We start from the raw sequence: 18,491 nt of genomic DNA, 5'->3' as shown, positions 1-18,491 counted from the left end.
TAACTGATTACCTTATTCAATAATAGACAGAAAAGCCGCTTGTTCTTGATCGCAGAATAGTATCTGAATACTGTGGTTCTCTGAAAGACAGTAGGGACTTTATCTGACATGTTTAGATTAAGAAAATTTACCATCTCTCTTCTAACCTTACAACCTTATCTCCTGAAAAGCGAAACCCCCTACATATTTTGTGGAATCAACTGAGGTGAGAAAAAAGACCTTGGGGGATGGAGTAAAAAATGATCTGAAATACTTATCTGAAAGTGAAGTTTATTTATTCAAAACACTTATATATATATTTTTTTTTTCTAAGTTTTTAGTAATGCTGGTAGTGTTACAGTAAATATTTTCAGTTGAAAAGACAAAAACAAGTATTGCTAAAATTTCCAAACAGAACAAAATTACTATATTTTAAACCCTGGAAAATAGAAGTACTGCTATAATTTTTCATTAAAAGACTATTTCTGCAAGATCTAAAAATTTGTGGGATATGTCTTGAATTTCAAGGAGTGGCAGCTCCAACAAGTTGTTATAGAAATAGTCTTATCTCTTCTGTATTTGGCAAATTATAAGCATTGCCTAAATGTAACTTAATATGTTTAGAGAAGAAAACTCAGTGGATCATTGAGATTGATCAAAAACCGGCATTAAAGAGAAGTGATTAAGTTTTACTTTCCATGCTGGCTATTGGTCTCACCAGTCACCAACTTCAACTACAAATGGTTCCTTTACAGCTATTTTGCCACTGTTCACAATCACACAGTCTTGAAGGGGCCGATCATGTTCATCTGTCTGCTGAAGTTCTATTGAGTGCACCACAGACTGTCAAACAAAAAAAGAACAAACAGAAAGGTTCATTTTAGCAAAACAAACTCCAGTGGCTGAAGTCTGGAGCCACGGAAACATCACTGCTTATTAACCAACTTGTGAACAAAGACTTCCACCCTGTCAACTACCTCTTCTTCCCACATTGGCAATTGTGCCGCTCTGTAAATCACACACAGTTGACAGAAGCACAGGGAAGGCGGTTTGCCCTCCTAGAAAATCTTTCAGCCAACAAAAACATTTTGAAGGGGCAATTGAAAATGTACATTCAGCTGATTAAGCTGGCACATACAGGATTCTATTTGTGGCCTGTGAGCAGAAAGTGAATTCAGAGATCAGAAAAGGCAAGCATTATTATTTTTCTAATTGTACAGCATAACTGTGCTTCCACAAATCTGATTACTGCTTTTACCTTTATCATATAACACACACATACAAATTTTTAGTGTGGCACCAATATTTTTAAAGGATAAAATTAATGTAGGTATATTGACAACTTGGTTTTTTGATATTTGTCCATTAATCTGACTAAACTGAAACTTAAGTCTAAATAACTTCTCAAAAATTTACATCTACTACTGTAGATCATGAAAATGGAATTCAGTATGAATGTGGGAGTAAAGGGCAAGTATTCTGATGAAATTTCCAAACTCCTCAAAGTCCATCCAGCAGCTCATGTTTTCCCCAATAATTTCAAAACACGGATTAAAACAGAATAATTTGTAAGGAGAATCAGACTAATAAAAGTATAATCACTTGAAAATATATTTTTTAAGTTTAAAATGCTATTTGGCCTCTCATCAGTATGTGTTTGCCTGCTTTACATTACCATGCTTCTAAAAACTCTTAGTGAAAGTGTTACCCATAACTAGCATGTGCTACAAAATTTGATTTTAGCCTGTAGAAAAACAATTATTTAATGGGTAACAGTGTTACTGAAAGGAGGAGCTGAACTTTCTCCATTTGTAATTTGCAAAGGTGTCAGTGCTTAGCAGTCTGAAATAAGGGCTGTGAAAGGCAAAAGCATGGTACAGGTTTCTATTTCTACTATTTCAGTTCTAAATCGTCCAGCTGGAGTTCTTCACAATCGTCTTCTACTGTGTACATATTAGATGAATGCTCAACTGTTTCTGAACCATGGTATAATGGGGTACAATTTGTCTAGATCAACCAATACTTTAAATTTACCATTCCATCAAGGACTTTGCCAAATACTACATGTTTTCCATCTAACCAGGAAGGCTTTGTCACACTGATGAAAAATTGGGATCCATTGGTGTCTGGGCCAGAATTAGCCATGCTAACCCATCCAATTCCATAGTGTTTGAGTTTGAAGTTCTCATCAGGAAACCTTTCTCCATAGATGCTTCTTCCTATGACAAAAAGAAAAAAAAAAAAAAAAGAAAGCAAACTTTAAAAAAACTAAATCAAACAAAAGCCCCTTTTTGTTCAAAAATGGGAAAAATGAAGTATGAATTCAGGACTTGAAAGATTGTCTGAGTGAACACAGCAGCATCACTGTTCAACCATCAGCAACTCCGTGTGTACAGGTAAGTTAAACCACCATAAGGAAAGAACAGTAGAAGCTGATGATGCTTTATCACTTGAATTTAAGCAAGCTAAACACCTTCAAAGATCTGGTTTGCAGACACCACTGAACAATAGTATGCTTCATCCTGTTGAGCAAATTAAAGCACATACTTATGGCCACTAACAATAAGACTGCCAGGTTTTGTGATAATTTCAGTATTTAAGCCTTTCCCTTATGGTAAGAAATTGCTTTAGACATGTTTAGAAGCATATGAAAACCAAATGGAAGTTAGACTAAAATACCTGGTGTGTATGTGTACAACCACAACATAAAGATTCTGATGTTTCTAATAGTTAAGAGAGAAAACACATCAGTCATGGTTAAACCACCATCACTCTGAAAAGCAGAGGCTGTCTGCCTCACTCTTTACTTGTGCAGTGCCTAGCACAATGGGGACACTGTTCCTAGCACCACCAAATGCTATCCCAATAAACAACATCAGCAGGCAAAAAATACTACCTACCTTTAATGCTAAAACTGTGTCTTTGGTATTATGGTCTTCCCCATTGCTGACTGCTAGGAAAAGGAATGTGTGTTTTCCATTCTATCCCAGCAGCGCAATCACTAACAGTTCATACAGACAGTTAAAATCATAGCATGTCAAGAATGTGCATGTAAAGGAAGAGATCTGCAGCCAGAGTGAGTGCAGTGCAGGAGATGCTGTGCTGGCATTGCCCCTCTGAGTGTACTAACTGTTCTTCTGGAGGCTCAGGAGGGAGAAGTGATACACACAGGCAGGATTCTCAGCACCAGCAAGTTTATGGTTTCAGTTTTAGTAAGAGAAAAAATGAGGAGAGGGCATGACTCTCATCTTCTGATTTCTTTCTCTCTTCCTGTTAAGAAATTCCTTCTCACAGCACATTTCAGAGGTTACTCAGAACAGACTGAGCTGAGGCCAGAGAGGACAGCCTCCTCCTTCCCTACCTGCCTTCCCTCTACGCGCTTTCACTGTTTCATCACAGATTAGACTTCTGCTGGATGACTTGAATTGGTTCACCTATACATGCAATCAGTGAATGCCTCAGGGAAGGAGCGCTGTCACAAAGCCAGAGCAGGGGAAGGGTGGAGACATCCATCTTTTGGAGACGGTAAGTTGTAGGAGCAGCTCAGCCGGTCACGTGGCTCCAGCCCAGCACACAAAGCCATGCTTCTTGAATGGGGACAAGTCACAGAGAGAAAAGAGCTATCTGCAAAAATTGAGGACAAAGGAAGAGCTACACACATTTATAAATCAGATAATCGAAACAGCTGCAGCTTAGGCTACAAGACACTTGGAAAAGTATAGATGCTCTAAAATAAATATGGGCTGGTTTGGTGTTTTTTCATTTATATGAGCAGAAACCATGAAGGAATATGCTGGTTTGCCCATACTTTCAGCAGACATTTGAACAAAGAAATGGGAACCTGGAAGATACTAGGTATGTTACCTCCTGATCCATCTCCAGCTGTAAAGTCTCCTCCTTGAATCATGAAGTCTTTGATCACTCGATGAAATTTACTTCCTTGGTATCCATATCCTCTCTAAGAAAATGAAATAATTCTTTAAATGAATATAACATCCAGTTCTATATACAGTCATATGAAAATACACAAGTTGTGAACAGCTAGATTTCACAGAATATACTACCAAGGAATATAATACTGTCAAGAAACACATTAAACTGAGGTGCATGCAAACACAGCTGGACTGCACTGCCACAAAGAAGGTATTTATTCAGGTGATCAAAGCCATTGTCTTTATTTGACTGGTATCTGACCACAGTAACTCCACATGCTAGATCTGCAAGGCAGGGACAGATTGAGGTGCTCATATCCAGCATCTCGTAATTACATCTTGTGAACCAAGGACCTGAGAAGACACACACTAGTGCATATCCTTGGGGACAGCACCTGTGTACAAGCTCCAGTGAATGAAGATTGACAGTTCGCAACTGAAACAGCATTAAACAGATACTGCCTTTCCAAAACCAAACGTACTTCTCCAGTTGCCAATGCAATGAAGTTCTCCACGGTCTTTGGGACAACTTTTCCAAACAATCCAATTACAATTCTGCCAACATCTTTGTCTCCAATCTTCACATCAAAGAACACCTAAATATTTTTGAAGGGAACAAAAGTGATAAAGATGTGAGCACAGCAAATAGCCAAGCTTTTCAAAGAGTAAGGTGGTAAGAAATTATTTCTGGCTGGTCTGTGTAAATAGTATCCTGCAATTCCTAAGGGTGCTGTTTCAGAGAAGTCCTTTCAGAGCCAACAAAATCAGGTTATGCAGAAAACTGTTTGAGAACCCGTGACTATATGTTTTGATTCTTACTGCTTTTAATGGCTTGGTGAGACTGCTGTATCTCAAGTTTGAAGATAGTGTTCAAGAAGATTTTTCCCAAACGTGTACATCTTTAAAGCTGAATGAAAAAAAATGAAAATGAAAGTAAGGAAGAACAACTATTCTATTCCCACATGGGGGAAAATAACAAGGAACTATAGTACTGATACTCCCCACAAATGACCACTTGCTATCTATTCATAATCTTCAATGTTTTAGGCATCAGTACGTATACACAAAAGCCTAAATTCCGTTGAATTGACAAACAGTGGGAAGAAAATCCTATGGCTCAAGCAAGCAGTTGCCTTCCTAAACATGAATTCAAACCCAGCAGAGAAATAACCAGGCCAGATTATTCAGCTGATTGCCTAAATCTTCAATGTATATGTCACTGAAAAGCATCTTCAAAAAGACAAATGAGTTACAAGACATTTTAATAAAGTTCAGAATCTATGAATGCATATTTGAACGTACAAAAATGTTCCAATAATTACTGAAAATAGGAACAGCTGTCAGGAAATGAGGCATTCTGGAGTTCTGAAAAAGTTACATAAAGACTATTACAACTTCTAGGAAACAGCAATGTGTATTCCTATGATGTGGTATTTGCTGTTCCTTGTGGCACTCAACCAAGTATTACTTGTCTGTAATGCTAAGAAATTAGTCCAATAATGATAATAAATGACCACAGTCTCTCCAATGTGAATGCCTCTTTCACACTCTCCTACTAAACATTTCTACCGCTTCTTGATCTTCTATGTGGTTTTGACTGTTGAACTTTTGGCTAACACTATAAAAGCACTATAAAGGAAATAAAATTCCTTTTGATACACCTCATTCATTTCCTTGGTACTTGGCACTGAATAACATGCCTCATAGATGTGTGGCTCCCAAAGTATTAACAGCACACTTTCACTAGCGTTTTAACGGTTTTATAAACAAACATCTCTGAATTGTGCCGCCAGGGTTATCTAGGTAAAGGGGTATTGCCTTCCTACATTTGCTAAACCCACTGCCTGTCTATTTTGCCTAGAAATGTTCTTCTAGTAGGACTGCCTGAAATACATAGGCATATATAAGTAACAAGACCAAGGCTACCAAACAATCACCCCACAGAGCAGGAACATCATACACTTTGTTAACAGCACAAGGAGACAAGTTCGTCATACGCTGTAAACCTAGCACAGCCACAGGGCTTCATACGTGGCACTGCTGCTTGCCTAAGCAGCAAACCCAGTACTTTTAAAAATGTGTCTCTGCACATTTTTGGCCACAAAATCAAGTACAGAAAGATTTGGTAGCCCTTGACGCTATTTCTGTATAGAGAAGCCATGTTCTTATGAGTGTATTTCCACAGGTTCTCTGGAAATTCAGTAAGCATGTAGACACTTCTGAGCTGGTTGATACAGCACTTTTAAATCTCAAAAAAATATCTGGCCAAATTCTTCACCAAAAACTCTGAAAGAAAATAAATATTACAAATTTTCAGTCTTATTAATATTTTTATAAATATTTAATCATGTTTACAATCTACAGTTAAGTATTTCAAGACGGAAATACTGAAAAAAGAATACACCAGTAAGAATGGCTGGTTCTCATAAAAATATTCATATATTCATATTTACACAAATATTCATATATAATTTACACAAGATGCTGTACATCTAATTGAAAAAATGGACAAAAGCATTCAATTGTTCAAGGAAACTAAAGTGACTTTGAAAGGAAGATCGCATGATTCTTAGAGACCAGGTAATGTAATAACCTCATAAGTGTAAAAATACTGTATATGGTATAGAACCACAACAAGGGCCCCAACAAGGGTGCCAAATGGAATCATCCTGAGTAGTTTAGTGCAAGGTTTGGCTTTGGGCTTGTGAAGGTCAGAGAAGGAAAACAAATATTAGAAATAATTAAAATGGACACAGTAAAGAGACGGGCATAGCTACATCCGTACTGTGAGTTCACACCCTGAGTGCTGCATGTAATTCTGACCTCTCTATCGCAGAATGATAAAACCAACCTAAAAAAATGCAGGAAAATGGGCAGAACAGATGCTCAACAAGTATGGAATATCTTTTATATGAAGAAAGGTTACAGAAAACTACTTAAACTGGAAGAGAGAAAAATGGTGTGAGCCTTGTAAAGTCACTGCCTAGGACATGAAAAATTGTCAATGCAATTCTTTATGTGCCACAACAATTAGAGAAGAGCATAAAATTATAGTCCACGCAGAAGGAATGAAGAAGGAAAGTACTTTATGCATAATTAAATGGGAATATACTTCCAGAAGATTATTTGTAGGTCAAATTTACCCCCACCCCCCCTCAAAAAAAAATTAAAATCTAGAAGTCCATCACAATGAAACTATAAGCAGTTGCAGACAACAGTGGCAATGAAGTACAGAGACAAAAGCATGGTCCAGGGCTTAGGATGCTGAAGCCATACTAGAGGAAGCAGTTCTGACTCTGTCCTTCCCTGTCACACTTTCATCAGTGTAGGTGTCTTTCTCAGCATGGGCAAATTCTCTCTCCTTTCTGCAGGTGGAAAAACACCTGGGGGCTGAAACATGGAATTCCAAAGTTGGACTAAACATTCCACCTCCACCACCAAACAAACATTTTTTGGAAAGAGATGCTGTTATGCTGCAGTAGTTAGGTGCATCCCTATCCTGCCAGCCAGCCCCACAGCCCACAAGTCCATCTCCTGGGCAGTGCGATTGCAATGCCCATGTGTGCCACAGACGCACAACCCATCCATCCTGCCTGCCCAGCGGCCCTGCAGTACTGAGCCCCATGGATCCCGGATCCACGGATCTCTGCTGGCAGCACCTTGCACGCACCACGTACACCTCCTATGGGGCCAACAGATACCAATTTGCTCTCAATACCAAGAGCTTCACACAATGACAGAATGGGTCAAAGTGGAAAGGACACAGCAAGTCATCTGGCCCAAGTTCCCCGCTCAACCAGGGCCATCAACAGAGCACACGGCAGAGAACTGTGTCCAGATGGTTCTTGGATTATCTCCTGTGAGGGAAACTTCACAGCCCCTCTAGGCAATCTGTTCCTAGTGCTCAGTCACCTGCACAGTAAAGAAGTCCTTCCTCATATTCAGGTGGAACTTCCTGTGCATCAGCTTGGCACCACCGAGCAGAGCCTGGTCCGTCCTCTTGGCACCCTTCCCTCACACACTCATAGACATTGATAAGGCCCTTTTCTCAGTTCTTCTTTCTCCGGGCTGAACAATCCCAGCTCCCCCAGCCTTCCCGGTAAGAGAGATGCTCCACTCCCCTGACCAACTCAGTAGCCCTCTGTTGGATCCTCTCCAAGAGTTTCAGGAAAGAGCGCAGGGAGGAATTAATTAAACCCGTGGCACAGGCGAGCCCTAGCACAGTTAAACTCCGTCTGCTCGGGGAGCCTGGCAGCACCAGCAGCCACAAACTGCCCTGGCAGCAGCAGAGGCTGCCGCAGCGCTGGAGGGATGAAGAATTTAAAAGCTTCCACTTCTGCAAGCCAAAGGGAGGCTATGCTGGCCCGAACTCTACGGTGTGCCAGAGCCTACAGAAAGGCGGCATGCGCAAAGGGATTAAAAACCAAGTAACCAACCAGCCAAGCCAACTTATTAAAACGGTGAAGTTCTGGCGTTAGACCAAGCCCGGCCCGAGCCCTCGGTGCCCGGGATGCGGCGCGGGGCCGGCGTGGGAGCGGGGCAGGGCAGAGGCCGGCCGGCTCCTCCCGGCACATCCCGGCCGCGGGACATCGCAGCCGAGGGCCCCGCCCGACGCGTCCCGAGGCTTTCCGGCGGCGGAGACCGCCCCAGCCGCGGGCGAGAGTCACCTTAGCTGTTACGCTGGGTCCCCTCCTCTTGAAGGCCTCGGCCGCGGGGGCCAGGAAGCACAGACAGGCCACGGCGCCGAGCAGCGCCCCGCGGGCCATGGCGCCGGCCGAGCGCTGCGGCGCCTGCGCCGGGGAAGGGCGGCTCCTCCCGCGCCGGGGCGGGGGACTCCGGGGAGCGGCCCCTGGTCCAGCCCCGGGGAAAGACCTTCAACCTCGGGGGAGAGGCGGCCCATCCGGAGCAGAAGCCGCCCATCCCAGGGAGCGCTCATGCGTCCTGAGGAGCCATCATCAATCCCGGGGAATGGCCGTCTATGCCGGGGAGCGATCACTCATCCGGTCTCGCGTGCCAGGGATCGGTCACCCATCCTGGAGAAGCCGTCACCCATCCCGGCTGAAGCGGTGACACGCCCGGGGGCTGAGCTCCGGTCCCGGCGTGCGGGGGCTCCCAGGACGGGTCCGGCGCCCCGGCTGGATGTGGGGCGGGTGCAGGTGCGGGGCTCGGTGGTGCGGGTTCCTGAGGCGCGGCGGGAGCCGTGTGCCTTCCCCCGGGCCAGCCTCGCCCAGCGGCCGCTGCAGGACCCGAGAGGGGCACGACCGCCCAGCCTTCGGCTTCGGCCAGGCTGTGCACCCAGCAGGGTGCCACCCGTGGGTGAAGTAGCAAAACCAACATTAAGAGTTTGAGCCAGCAGTGTACCCTTGTGGGAAAGGGCAATGGTATCCTGGCCTGCATTCGAAAGAGTGTTGCCAGCAAGGGGAGGTAGGTGATGGTGCTCCTCAGCCCCGGTGAGGACACATCTGGAGTGCCCTCTCCAGTGCTCTTCAGCATAAGAGAAGTGTGGAGCTCCTGGAGTGGGTCCAGCACAGGGCAAGAAAGGGACTGGAGCATGTCTCTTATGAGGAAAGGCTGAGACAGCTGGCCCTGTTCAGCCTGGAGAAAGGATGACTGAGATGGGACCACATCAGTGTCTATAAGAAGGCTCTGCTTGGTGGTGCCCACAACGGGATAAGAGGCAACAGGCAGAAACTGATGCACAGGATGGTCAACCTGACTACAAGCAAGTACTTCTTTACTGTGCAGATGACTGCATATTGGAACAGATTGCCCAGAGGGATTACAGAGTCTCCCTTACTGGAAATAGTGAAGAACCATCTGGGTGCAATCCTGTGCCATGTACTCTAGGACAACCAACATGACAACCCTGTGGTCCCTTCCAACCTGACCAGTACTCTGATACTATAATTTTGGGAGGGGGTCATTGGTCTTTCATGTTTGCTGTATTTAATGTGTTCACTTGTAATACTTTTGGGTTCATTTGTGTTAGCAGTGGTGGTGCACTGCTTGGCACCCATGCCAGCTCGCACCTCTGACTTTGGACAATAAACAGCATTCATCAAACACAAATGTTTCTCCCAAGCCATTACGTGCTAAAAAAATCATTTTCATGATGATTTGCATTTTCATGAGTTGCTGCTGCAATCCCTAGAAAATATGTAAATTATAGCACACACTGAAATTTTGTGGCCTCTCAGCTGCCAGCATATGAAAGTTAAAATCGATGCCAATACACTGCAAGCAGGAAGCTGTCAGTAGCTTATGTAAACACACTCAGGCTTAAAGCCAGCACCGCTGTGGTTCTGGGTGTATGGCGTAGCACTTACACAGACAATTACAAAGTCAGCCCAGAGCTCAGGTGCAGTGCCCAAGGGAGAATGTGCTCTGGACCACTGTATGTGCACTACATGTCTGCTGAACCCCTCAGTTTGAGACTGTGCCTCAGCTGACAAGTAGAGACAATAGCCACAGACTCGTGAAATTTATTTGGATCATAGAGTCCAGCCATTAACCCAGCACTGCCAAGCCCAGCGCTTAACCATGTCCATAGGCACCACATCCACATGTCTTTTAAATACCTCCAGAGATGGTGATTCTGACACTTCCCTGGACAGCCTGTTCAGTGCTTAACAGCCCTTTTCATGAAAGAATTTTTCATAATATCCAACTTAAGCCTCCAGTTTAGGGATATTTCCTCTTGTCCTAATTCTTTCTACTTGCAAGAAAGAGGCTAATGCTCTTGCTACAGCCTCCTTTCAGGTTGTTGTAAAGAGTGATCAGGTGTCTGCCAGGTTATCATTTTCTCCAGGCTGAACATCTCCATCCCCCTCAGCTGCTCCTTATCAGACCTAAGCAACAGACTGTTCCCCAGCTTTGTTGACCTTCTCTGGACACACTTCAGCACTTCAACATATTTCTTGTAGTGAGGGGTCCAAAACTTAACCCAGATTTTGAGGTGGCCTCACCACTGCCGAATACAGGGTGACAGTCACTTTCTTGGTCATGTTGGCCACACCATTTTTTATACAGGCTAAGATATCATTGGCCTTTCTGGTCACCTGAGCACAGTTGGCTCATGTTCTGCCTCTGTTGACCAGCACACCCAGGTTCTTTTCTACTGGGCCCCTTTCCAGCCTCTCTGCCCCCAGCCTGTAGCACTGCTTAGGTTGTGACCAAAGTGCATGACCTGGCACTTCCTCTGTTAAACCTTGTAATCTTGGCATCAGCCCATCCAGCCTGTCCAGATCCCTCTGCAGAGCCTACCTTCCAGCAGATCAACCTTGCTACCCAACTTAGTGTCATCTGCAAACTGACAGAGGGTGCACTTGATCCCTGCATCCAGATCATGGATAAATATTTTAAACAAGGCTGTCCCCAACTGAGCCCTGGGGGACAGCACTTATGACTGTCCACAAGCTGGATCTAACTCCATTCACCTCCACCCCCTGGGTCTGGCCATCCAGCTGGTTTTGGGCAGCAAAGGGTGCATTTTTTCATGAACAGAGAATGTCTTTGCTGTGTGTTTTTAGGTGGCTTGCACAGCTGACCAAATGCTTACAGCACTTGAAGAGTTCAGGCATGTTTGTGGAACATGTTCTCTCATGTAGACGCTTGTCAGTCATCTCGTTTATGTATGGCAAGGCTTCTCTGAAACAAACACAGTAAGCTGGTACATTGGAAAGATCCACTTCAAAAGTTATTCCTCATCCAGTTCAAAACATAGCATACCCTGATACTCACTTTTGACTTTATGGGGTGATCACAGACTGTTTTTCATAGGGGATGTAACTTTCCTGCTCTTTTCCATTCCGCCCACAAGCTGCCTGCACAAGTGTATCTGAGTGTAACAAGATTTCTCATCAGGCGACTACAGTAAAATTTAATTTCCCAAGCACAGCAGAGGGCATGGTTACAGATTCCACATTACATAACACATGAGTAGAAACACCTAATCATCATCTTGCTTAATTGATGACTGACACAAATAGATCCTTTTTCCTCAAGAGGTGTAAAACATACTTGTAGTTCCTGAGTCAAAGAGTGATCTGGACTAATCTAGGACCTAACTTTGACGTCTGAATTTTGTGCTGGCATTTTGTACAACTGAAGCTTTTACCAAAACCCTGCCCCTGGGGACTGCCATCATCACTAGGGAATATAGGGCTTCACTGCATGGTTCAAGACATTTATCCTGTAGTTATTGAGATCTGTTCATTTTAGTAAATCAAAATTAATTAATGTGTGTGTAGTTGCATGTGGCACTTCTCTGATCCCATTGCTAATGAGCACAATATTGCACAGTAATATCCTTTAAATAACAAAGCAGGCCCAAAAGGAAACATGTCTCATATGGTATATTCTTGAATATGTCACTGCCTTTTCAGAAGGTATGTTAGTATGAGAGTTTACTCAGAGTAAACTGCTTATGTGTTTATACTCTCTGCCAGTTTGATAAGGTACTGAGAATTTAATATTATGATTCATCTGCTTTCCTTGTACTGCAAACACATAGCAATGGTGCTCAACTAACTCTGGCATTAAGATTTACTGCAGAGATATAACAAAGTCCAAATGCTTACTGGTTTGTTCCAGCAGTTGGATATAAACTTTAAAAAAATCTGTATTGCTGTATAAAATCATTAGGCAATAGTTAAGGATTCTGTCAAATAGTGACAGAAGTATTTTCTACATATGTATCTCATCACGTAAGTCTCTACAGTTAAAATCCAGGAGTTGTGAATTTACCATTTCCATCTCTATTTAGAGAATCACAGAAGCATAGAATGATCTGAGTTGGAAGGAACCTTAAAGATCATCTAGTTCCAACTCCTTTGTCATGAGCAGGTACTGCTTTCATTGGACCAGGTTGCTCAGAGCCCATCCAACCCGGCCATGAACTCTTCCAGAAATGGGGTAGCCACAGCTTCTCTGGGCAGCCTGCTCCAGTGCCTCACCACCTCCACCACAAACAATTTTCTTAATATCTGACCTAAACCATTTAATCTTTTAATTTGAAATATTTTTAATTTTGACATGCATGGGACAAAACATTTTTGTTACTTCAAATGTATGTGGGTCACCAGGTGAATGTGTAAAGAAATAAGGAAAAAGGTGGAGCCAAGGCTAATTCCAGGTTTTCAATTTGAAAGAAGACCAAGGCTGAATTATGAGACTGTATTGTCTCTGAGTAATTCAGTTAGAATAGTACATTGATTCAAACCAGGAGGTGCAGAAGAATGAGCAAGGAGCTGGGAAGACACAAAAAAGATGATCTGGCTGAGAGGCTCCTTAATTTCATACTCCTTTGTACAGAGTATATGTAGGTGTAGGTATGCTGAACTACGCTATCAAGTCACAGTACTCACAAGAGTTCCCTTTCACTCTCCCTCAATAAAAATATTGGTGTTTGCAAGGATGACTTCCCTTTTATTGAGACATAAATATGTTTCATCCATGTACAAGAGGGCAGTATAAGTCAGAAAGAATGAAAGGAGTGCTTGATAGCACTGAAGATATTTAAAAACAGCAAGATGAGAAGATGAGATGGGATCTGGTTTATATTATCTTGGAAAGTTTATGCATACTGGTGATGCTGCTAAATAATTTTTGGAAGAAGATAAAACAATGTTTAAAGAGGAAATCTTGAAAAGAGGCAGTAACTTAATATGTTCAGTGAAAAGTCAATTTTACACAGAAAATCTCTTCCTGATGCTAAAAGAAGTACATGTTCTTTTTGTAGGAGTTTGATGTCATGGCTATCAAATTGAAAGTACACAAAAGCCTGACATGACAGTAAATTTTGTGTTATCTGTGAAAAGAAAGGAATCCATTCAATGAAGCTAGACAATGTGTAAAAACTTGTTATAAAGTCTTTATTTTTCTGCCTTAATTATTCATCGCTTTCTTGAAGAATTTGGAGGTCTTTGCAAACTCTTTACACCAGCTAGATACAGTGTACTGCAAACTACACTGAATACCCTGTGGCTTTGCACAGAGACAGCTTCTCCATATTCAAATTTTAAAAAAGGTGCAAAATCAAGAGAGGGTCTACAACAGAAACCATCTTTCCATCTTTCCTATCCATGATAAATTTTTTCACCTCTTCAGTGAAGCTGATTTGAAAAAACTGTTATAATTTCTTCCCTCAGTTTTCTTTCCTGTAGACTAAACAATCCCAATACTTTCTATCTTCCCACATGGGCCAAGTATTAGAGCAGGTGTCATCTGGATGTATAACCTTTAGTTGAAATATTACCTTTGTCCTTACACATGAATAGAAGCTACAAATAAGCACATTTGGTCACATCTTGCCTTTTTTTCCCCTTTATTTTTAAGTAGTTCAAGTGACATAAGGCTGTTGTGGCAAAGATTGTGTAACCCATTCAAAGAATATGCTTAGGCTATCTTGTGTTTGTATTATGGTGTATAGAACATGTTGCATTTTAGAGCTAGCTGATGTTTTATGTGGGTGCTTGTCTCTTGAAGTCACCAACCTTTTAAAAGAATAATTTGCTACTGTTTGACAGTCTTCAATTTAAGTAATAGTGTCTGTAATGAGATGTTTCATTGTTTCTTACAGGCTCTCTACAACTGAAAATGAGTACAGAAGAGAGAACTATTGAGCATATAGAATCTAACAGATTTTGATTTCTATTAGTACAAGCACTGGCAGTAATTCTAGACATCTCTTCAGCACTATGGCATGATGTGGGCTACAATTTGTTGTCATTATATAGAAATATTTCATATCAAAATTATTCTAGTATATCATGTTATACAGGTAAAGGAATTCTGATACATGTAACAATGCTTTATGATTCTGTAGGCACGTTCATTGGTGTTAATTGCTTGATAGCTGCCAAGGTAAAACCTGGAGTAAGCATTGTGCTCTGTAAGACTGCTGTAACTGAGCTTTTATTTTTATTTTCTCACTTTGAAATGGGTTTTTGATTCTCAAGGCTGAATCACTGAAAGTGTGTCATCCCTTCCAGGTCTGATCGTTGTCCATAAAGTTTCACACTGACATAGTGTTACTTGTCTTGTTTATTTAATGTATCACTGGCAGAATAAAATCTTAAGTTTAAAGCCAAGCATTAATCCCATAAAGACTAAGAAATGCCGCACTACATATTATATACCAGCTGAATTATGAAATGGTTAAAAATGTTAAAAGATCAGAGCCATTGTGACCAGACATATGATTCTGAGACGCAGCAGTTAAAAAAAAAAAAAACCAGCTTAAGGTCTGCAAATTGTAAGTCACTGTATATTGTACTCATGAATAATGAAGAAAGAGATTTATGGGAAGTTTTGTTTGGGGTTTTTTTTGCCCTTTCCTTTATGTGACTTCAGAAAGATGGAGTGTATTATATGTGCTGTCTCTTCTATTAAACCACTTGTAAAATGGCTTAGACTGCTCCTGTCATCTGATGCACTTATGCAAAATAAATATGTCCTATGCTCCGGATAAGTGTCTTCCTTCTGGTGAATAGTTTTTAAGCTTTTTAAATTTTGTATCCAAACACAATTTGAAGTGTCACCCTTTCCACTCTAATGGTCAAAGCATTTATTTAGGTGATACCAGCAATGTGTTTTCAAAATAGTGCAGCTGGAGGCAGAACCATTTTAAGCCTATATGTTTACAGGATATCAGAGCTATCTGTAATTGCACATCTCATTTAGCACATAGTCATTCATTTAAATTCTGTTTTTCATAGCATCTGTGGTTCCATAAGATCCCTTAGGACAAAACTGAATTTTTTTTTTCAGTAAAGCATAGTTGTGAGTAAATGTATGGTAAGATTTCTTTGTTTTCAAGGCAAAAAACTAAAATTTAGTTAAAAAAAAAAAAAAGATGAAACTGCATAGGATCGTAATTTTTTTTCCCTTCCCCAAATATTAATTCCAGTTATAGCAAGTTGTTCATTCCAGTTCTCCAAACGCTATTGCATATCCATAAATCATGGCTGCAACCTGTTTTCCATGGAACTACTTACACCTGAAGGAAGGCACATGAGTGTTTGAAAACTATGTCTTTGTCATTAAATTTAAGTTCCAGAAATCTAAGCTTCCAGCCTGATAATGCCCAGAGGTGCAAATCAGAATATATAGTCTATATTTCTAGGCTCTTAAGAAAAAAAATAATTCCTTCCTCAAATATGGAAATGGGAAACTAAAAAAGTAGCATTCCATCACATGTCTGTGGTGAAGAATAGGCACAGGTTTGTTCTTTTCATGTGATATTTTCAATTATTATTACTGTTGTTCTTGGTGGCAGAGCAGGAGAAAGGTAGGGAAAGAAGGATGTAAGAAGAGTGAAACAGTGAAAGCACATTAATTGTCCAGGAGGTAAATGGCAACCCAAGAGTAACATTCAGAAGAAAACAAACATAATCAGTAGTGCTAAGGCATGTGAGTGTATTTCGCCCTGACCTTCCAAATACTAGATGAGGTTGCAGTAATAGAAAGGGAAAATGAAGCTGTTCAAAGGAAATTGAAAATTACAAGAGTTTTTCCTTTACAAATCATAAGGAAAGTATTGAATATCTAGAGAGATTTAGTATGAAAACTGATCATTTTGAAAAGACCTGAGCATCTAGAACAAGGGAAGAACTGCTGCCAGGATAGTTTTAAGTGGAAGGAAACTGTGTCATTTGTTTCAAGATGAGTGAAAGGTGAGGATACATGATATTTCTCTCTCCAGCTAACTCTGGAGCCTGCTGTGCTGACAGAAGTACAAAGCTAGCCTCATTAGTACAGGAAATATGGGTTAGAAGATACAGGAGAAAAAAATAGGTGTAATTTCGGTGTCCCTGATGTTCTGCATTGTTATTACCGTGTTAAAAGTAGTGTCTGGTCAAGGACTTCATCTGTCTAGTTTCTTTCTAATTTCTATTCAGTAAGATGCAGTGTTTCTGAAAAGATGTATTAATTTGCTATCTGGCAGATTACACTATGTAAAAAAGATATCTTAATCTACCTTAAGAAAGATTTGTGTCTAGTTCTTCACCTCTATATTTACCTTAACTTCTATTAAAATTTTATTCTTATGCATATACAGGTAACTGCATACACTTGACCTAGATACCACCCCTATTTGTTGCATGTTTTAGGTCTTTCAGAAAATATACATTGAAGTAAACAAAGTCTTTAATTAGCGCTGTAGTATTCTTCTTGGAGATCTTGCCAGTCAGAGGTCAAATTTCTGAGAAATACCTACCATGATCCTTTGCCTATATGAAATAATTTTGTATAAATTTTTGTATATTAAACTTGTGTAACAGCTAGAGGAACTCTATCAAGATTTTGTAAGGATCAAGGAAAGGACAATAGTCCTGCATACAAAGTGGGCATTAAGTGGTCAGCTGTTAGCCAATATATATAGTCGGTGTTTTTACCTGTGACTGACTGTAACGCTGTTACAGTCAGTCACAGGTAAAATTCTCTACACTGATGCTCATTAAGAATTTCCATGTCACATTATCTAGGAAAATGTAATGATTTCTCATACTTAAAAGAAAAAGAAAATATTCTGATGAGCACAATATGATAACTCTGCATGTATTGGCATTTTAGTGGCGTTTGCTGTGTATGTTCAAATAAACACCATTGAAATTATTCTTCATTATTCTTCTTTCTCTTAGCATTGTCTATTCTAAGTCGATTGTCTCTTTTCTAAGTGATTCTTTTCAATAAAATCCTATTCTCAAGTGCTCTGTAAATGCTACATTTTCTGCTCGTTAACTTATTCCAACAGTCATCCTTGCATTTCATTGTTGTAGTACTTGTAATGAATGGAAGTGTGTTATTTTTGAGAAAGGAATTGTAGGTAATTAGGAAATAACTCTGTTTCACAGCTTTGGAGAGCTGCACTGATGGCAGCAGGACCTCTCTGTGAGGGAAGGGCCTTGGCTGCATACAAGATGCCCACCAAGTTGCTCTATCACTCTTCTCAGCAGAATGAGGGGGAAGAAAAAAAAGATGGAGAGAGCAGCAATGAATTAAGAAGAGGGAAGCTTAAAAAAAAAAAAAAAAACAAAAGAAGGCGGAAAACAACGTTGTGCATGGAAGCAAAGGAAAGCAAAAGATTTATTGTCCTCTTCCCATCTGCAGCCAGAGCACGACCAATGCCTCTCCAGCCATCAGCTCACAGCACAGCAAGGTGAGGGCTGCTGTGACAAGAAGAATCCATCCCAGCCAGACCCACTACACCTCTATATTTGCAGTTCTGGTGCTCAGAGGTACATGGAGGATCTCAGCACTGAATTCCCCTTGTCAAAAGAGGAAATAGGAGGTCTGACATGAAAAGCTGGGGATTTTAAATACCTTGTTCACTTTAGGAAAAGAAGCTTTCAGCTATGGTGTAACCTTTCAGTATTGCTTTTAGATTTTACAGTTAAGCTAATGAAAAAAATAGTAACATTCTAATGATTTTTTTAAAGTATCATCAACCACCTAAGCCCTGAAGACTGCACGAAGCATTTTAAAACAAGAATTTCTTACAAAATACATAGAATATGCATAATGTATGGAAATGCAATTGTCTGGAATTAAAATTTGCTCATACAGCTATCGCTTCTC

General features: G+C 40.9%; 1 protein-coding gene across 1 annotated transcript; it reads right to left on the bottom strand.

The window, feature by feature from the left end:
* Positions 1-258: 258 nt before the first annotated feature.
* PPIC (peptidylprolyl isomerase C) lies at positions 259-8,701 on the bottom strand (the record flags this gene model as incomplete). Its single annotated transcript, NM_001245386.1, is given in 5 exon segments — positions 259-822; positions 2,014-2,198; positions 3,844-3,937; positions 4,394-4,507; positions 8,579-8,701. Coding segments are annotated over 5 exon segments (621 nt in total). The 3' UTR covers positions 259-693.
* Between the last annotated feature and the right edge of the window lie 9,790 nt (positions 8,702-18,491).

The sequence above is a fragment of the Taeniopygia guttata genome, chromosome Z (genome assembly GCF_048771995.1).
Source record: "Taeniopygia guttata chromosome Z, bTaeGut7.mat, whole genome shotgun sequence".
Classification (NCBI taxonomy): Eukaryota; Metazoa; Chordata; class Aves; order Passeriformes; family Estrildidae; genus Taeniopygia; species Taeniopygia guttata.
Note: the sequence above shows the minus strand (reverse complement) of the source record. Positions and strands in the feature narration are given on the sequence as shown.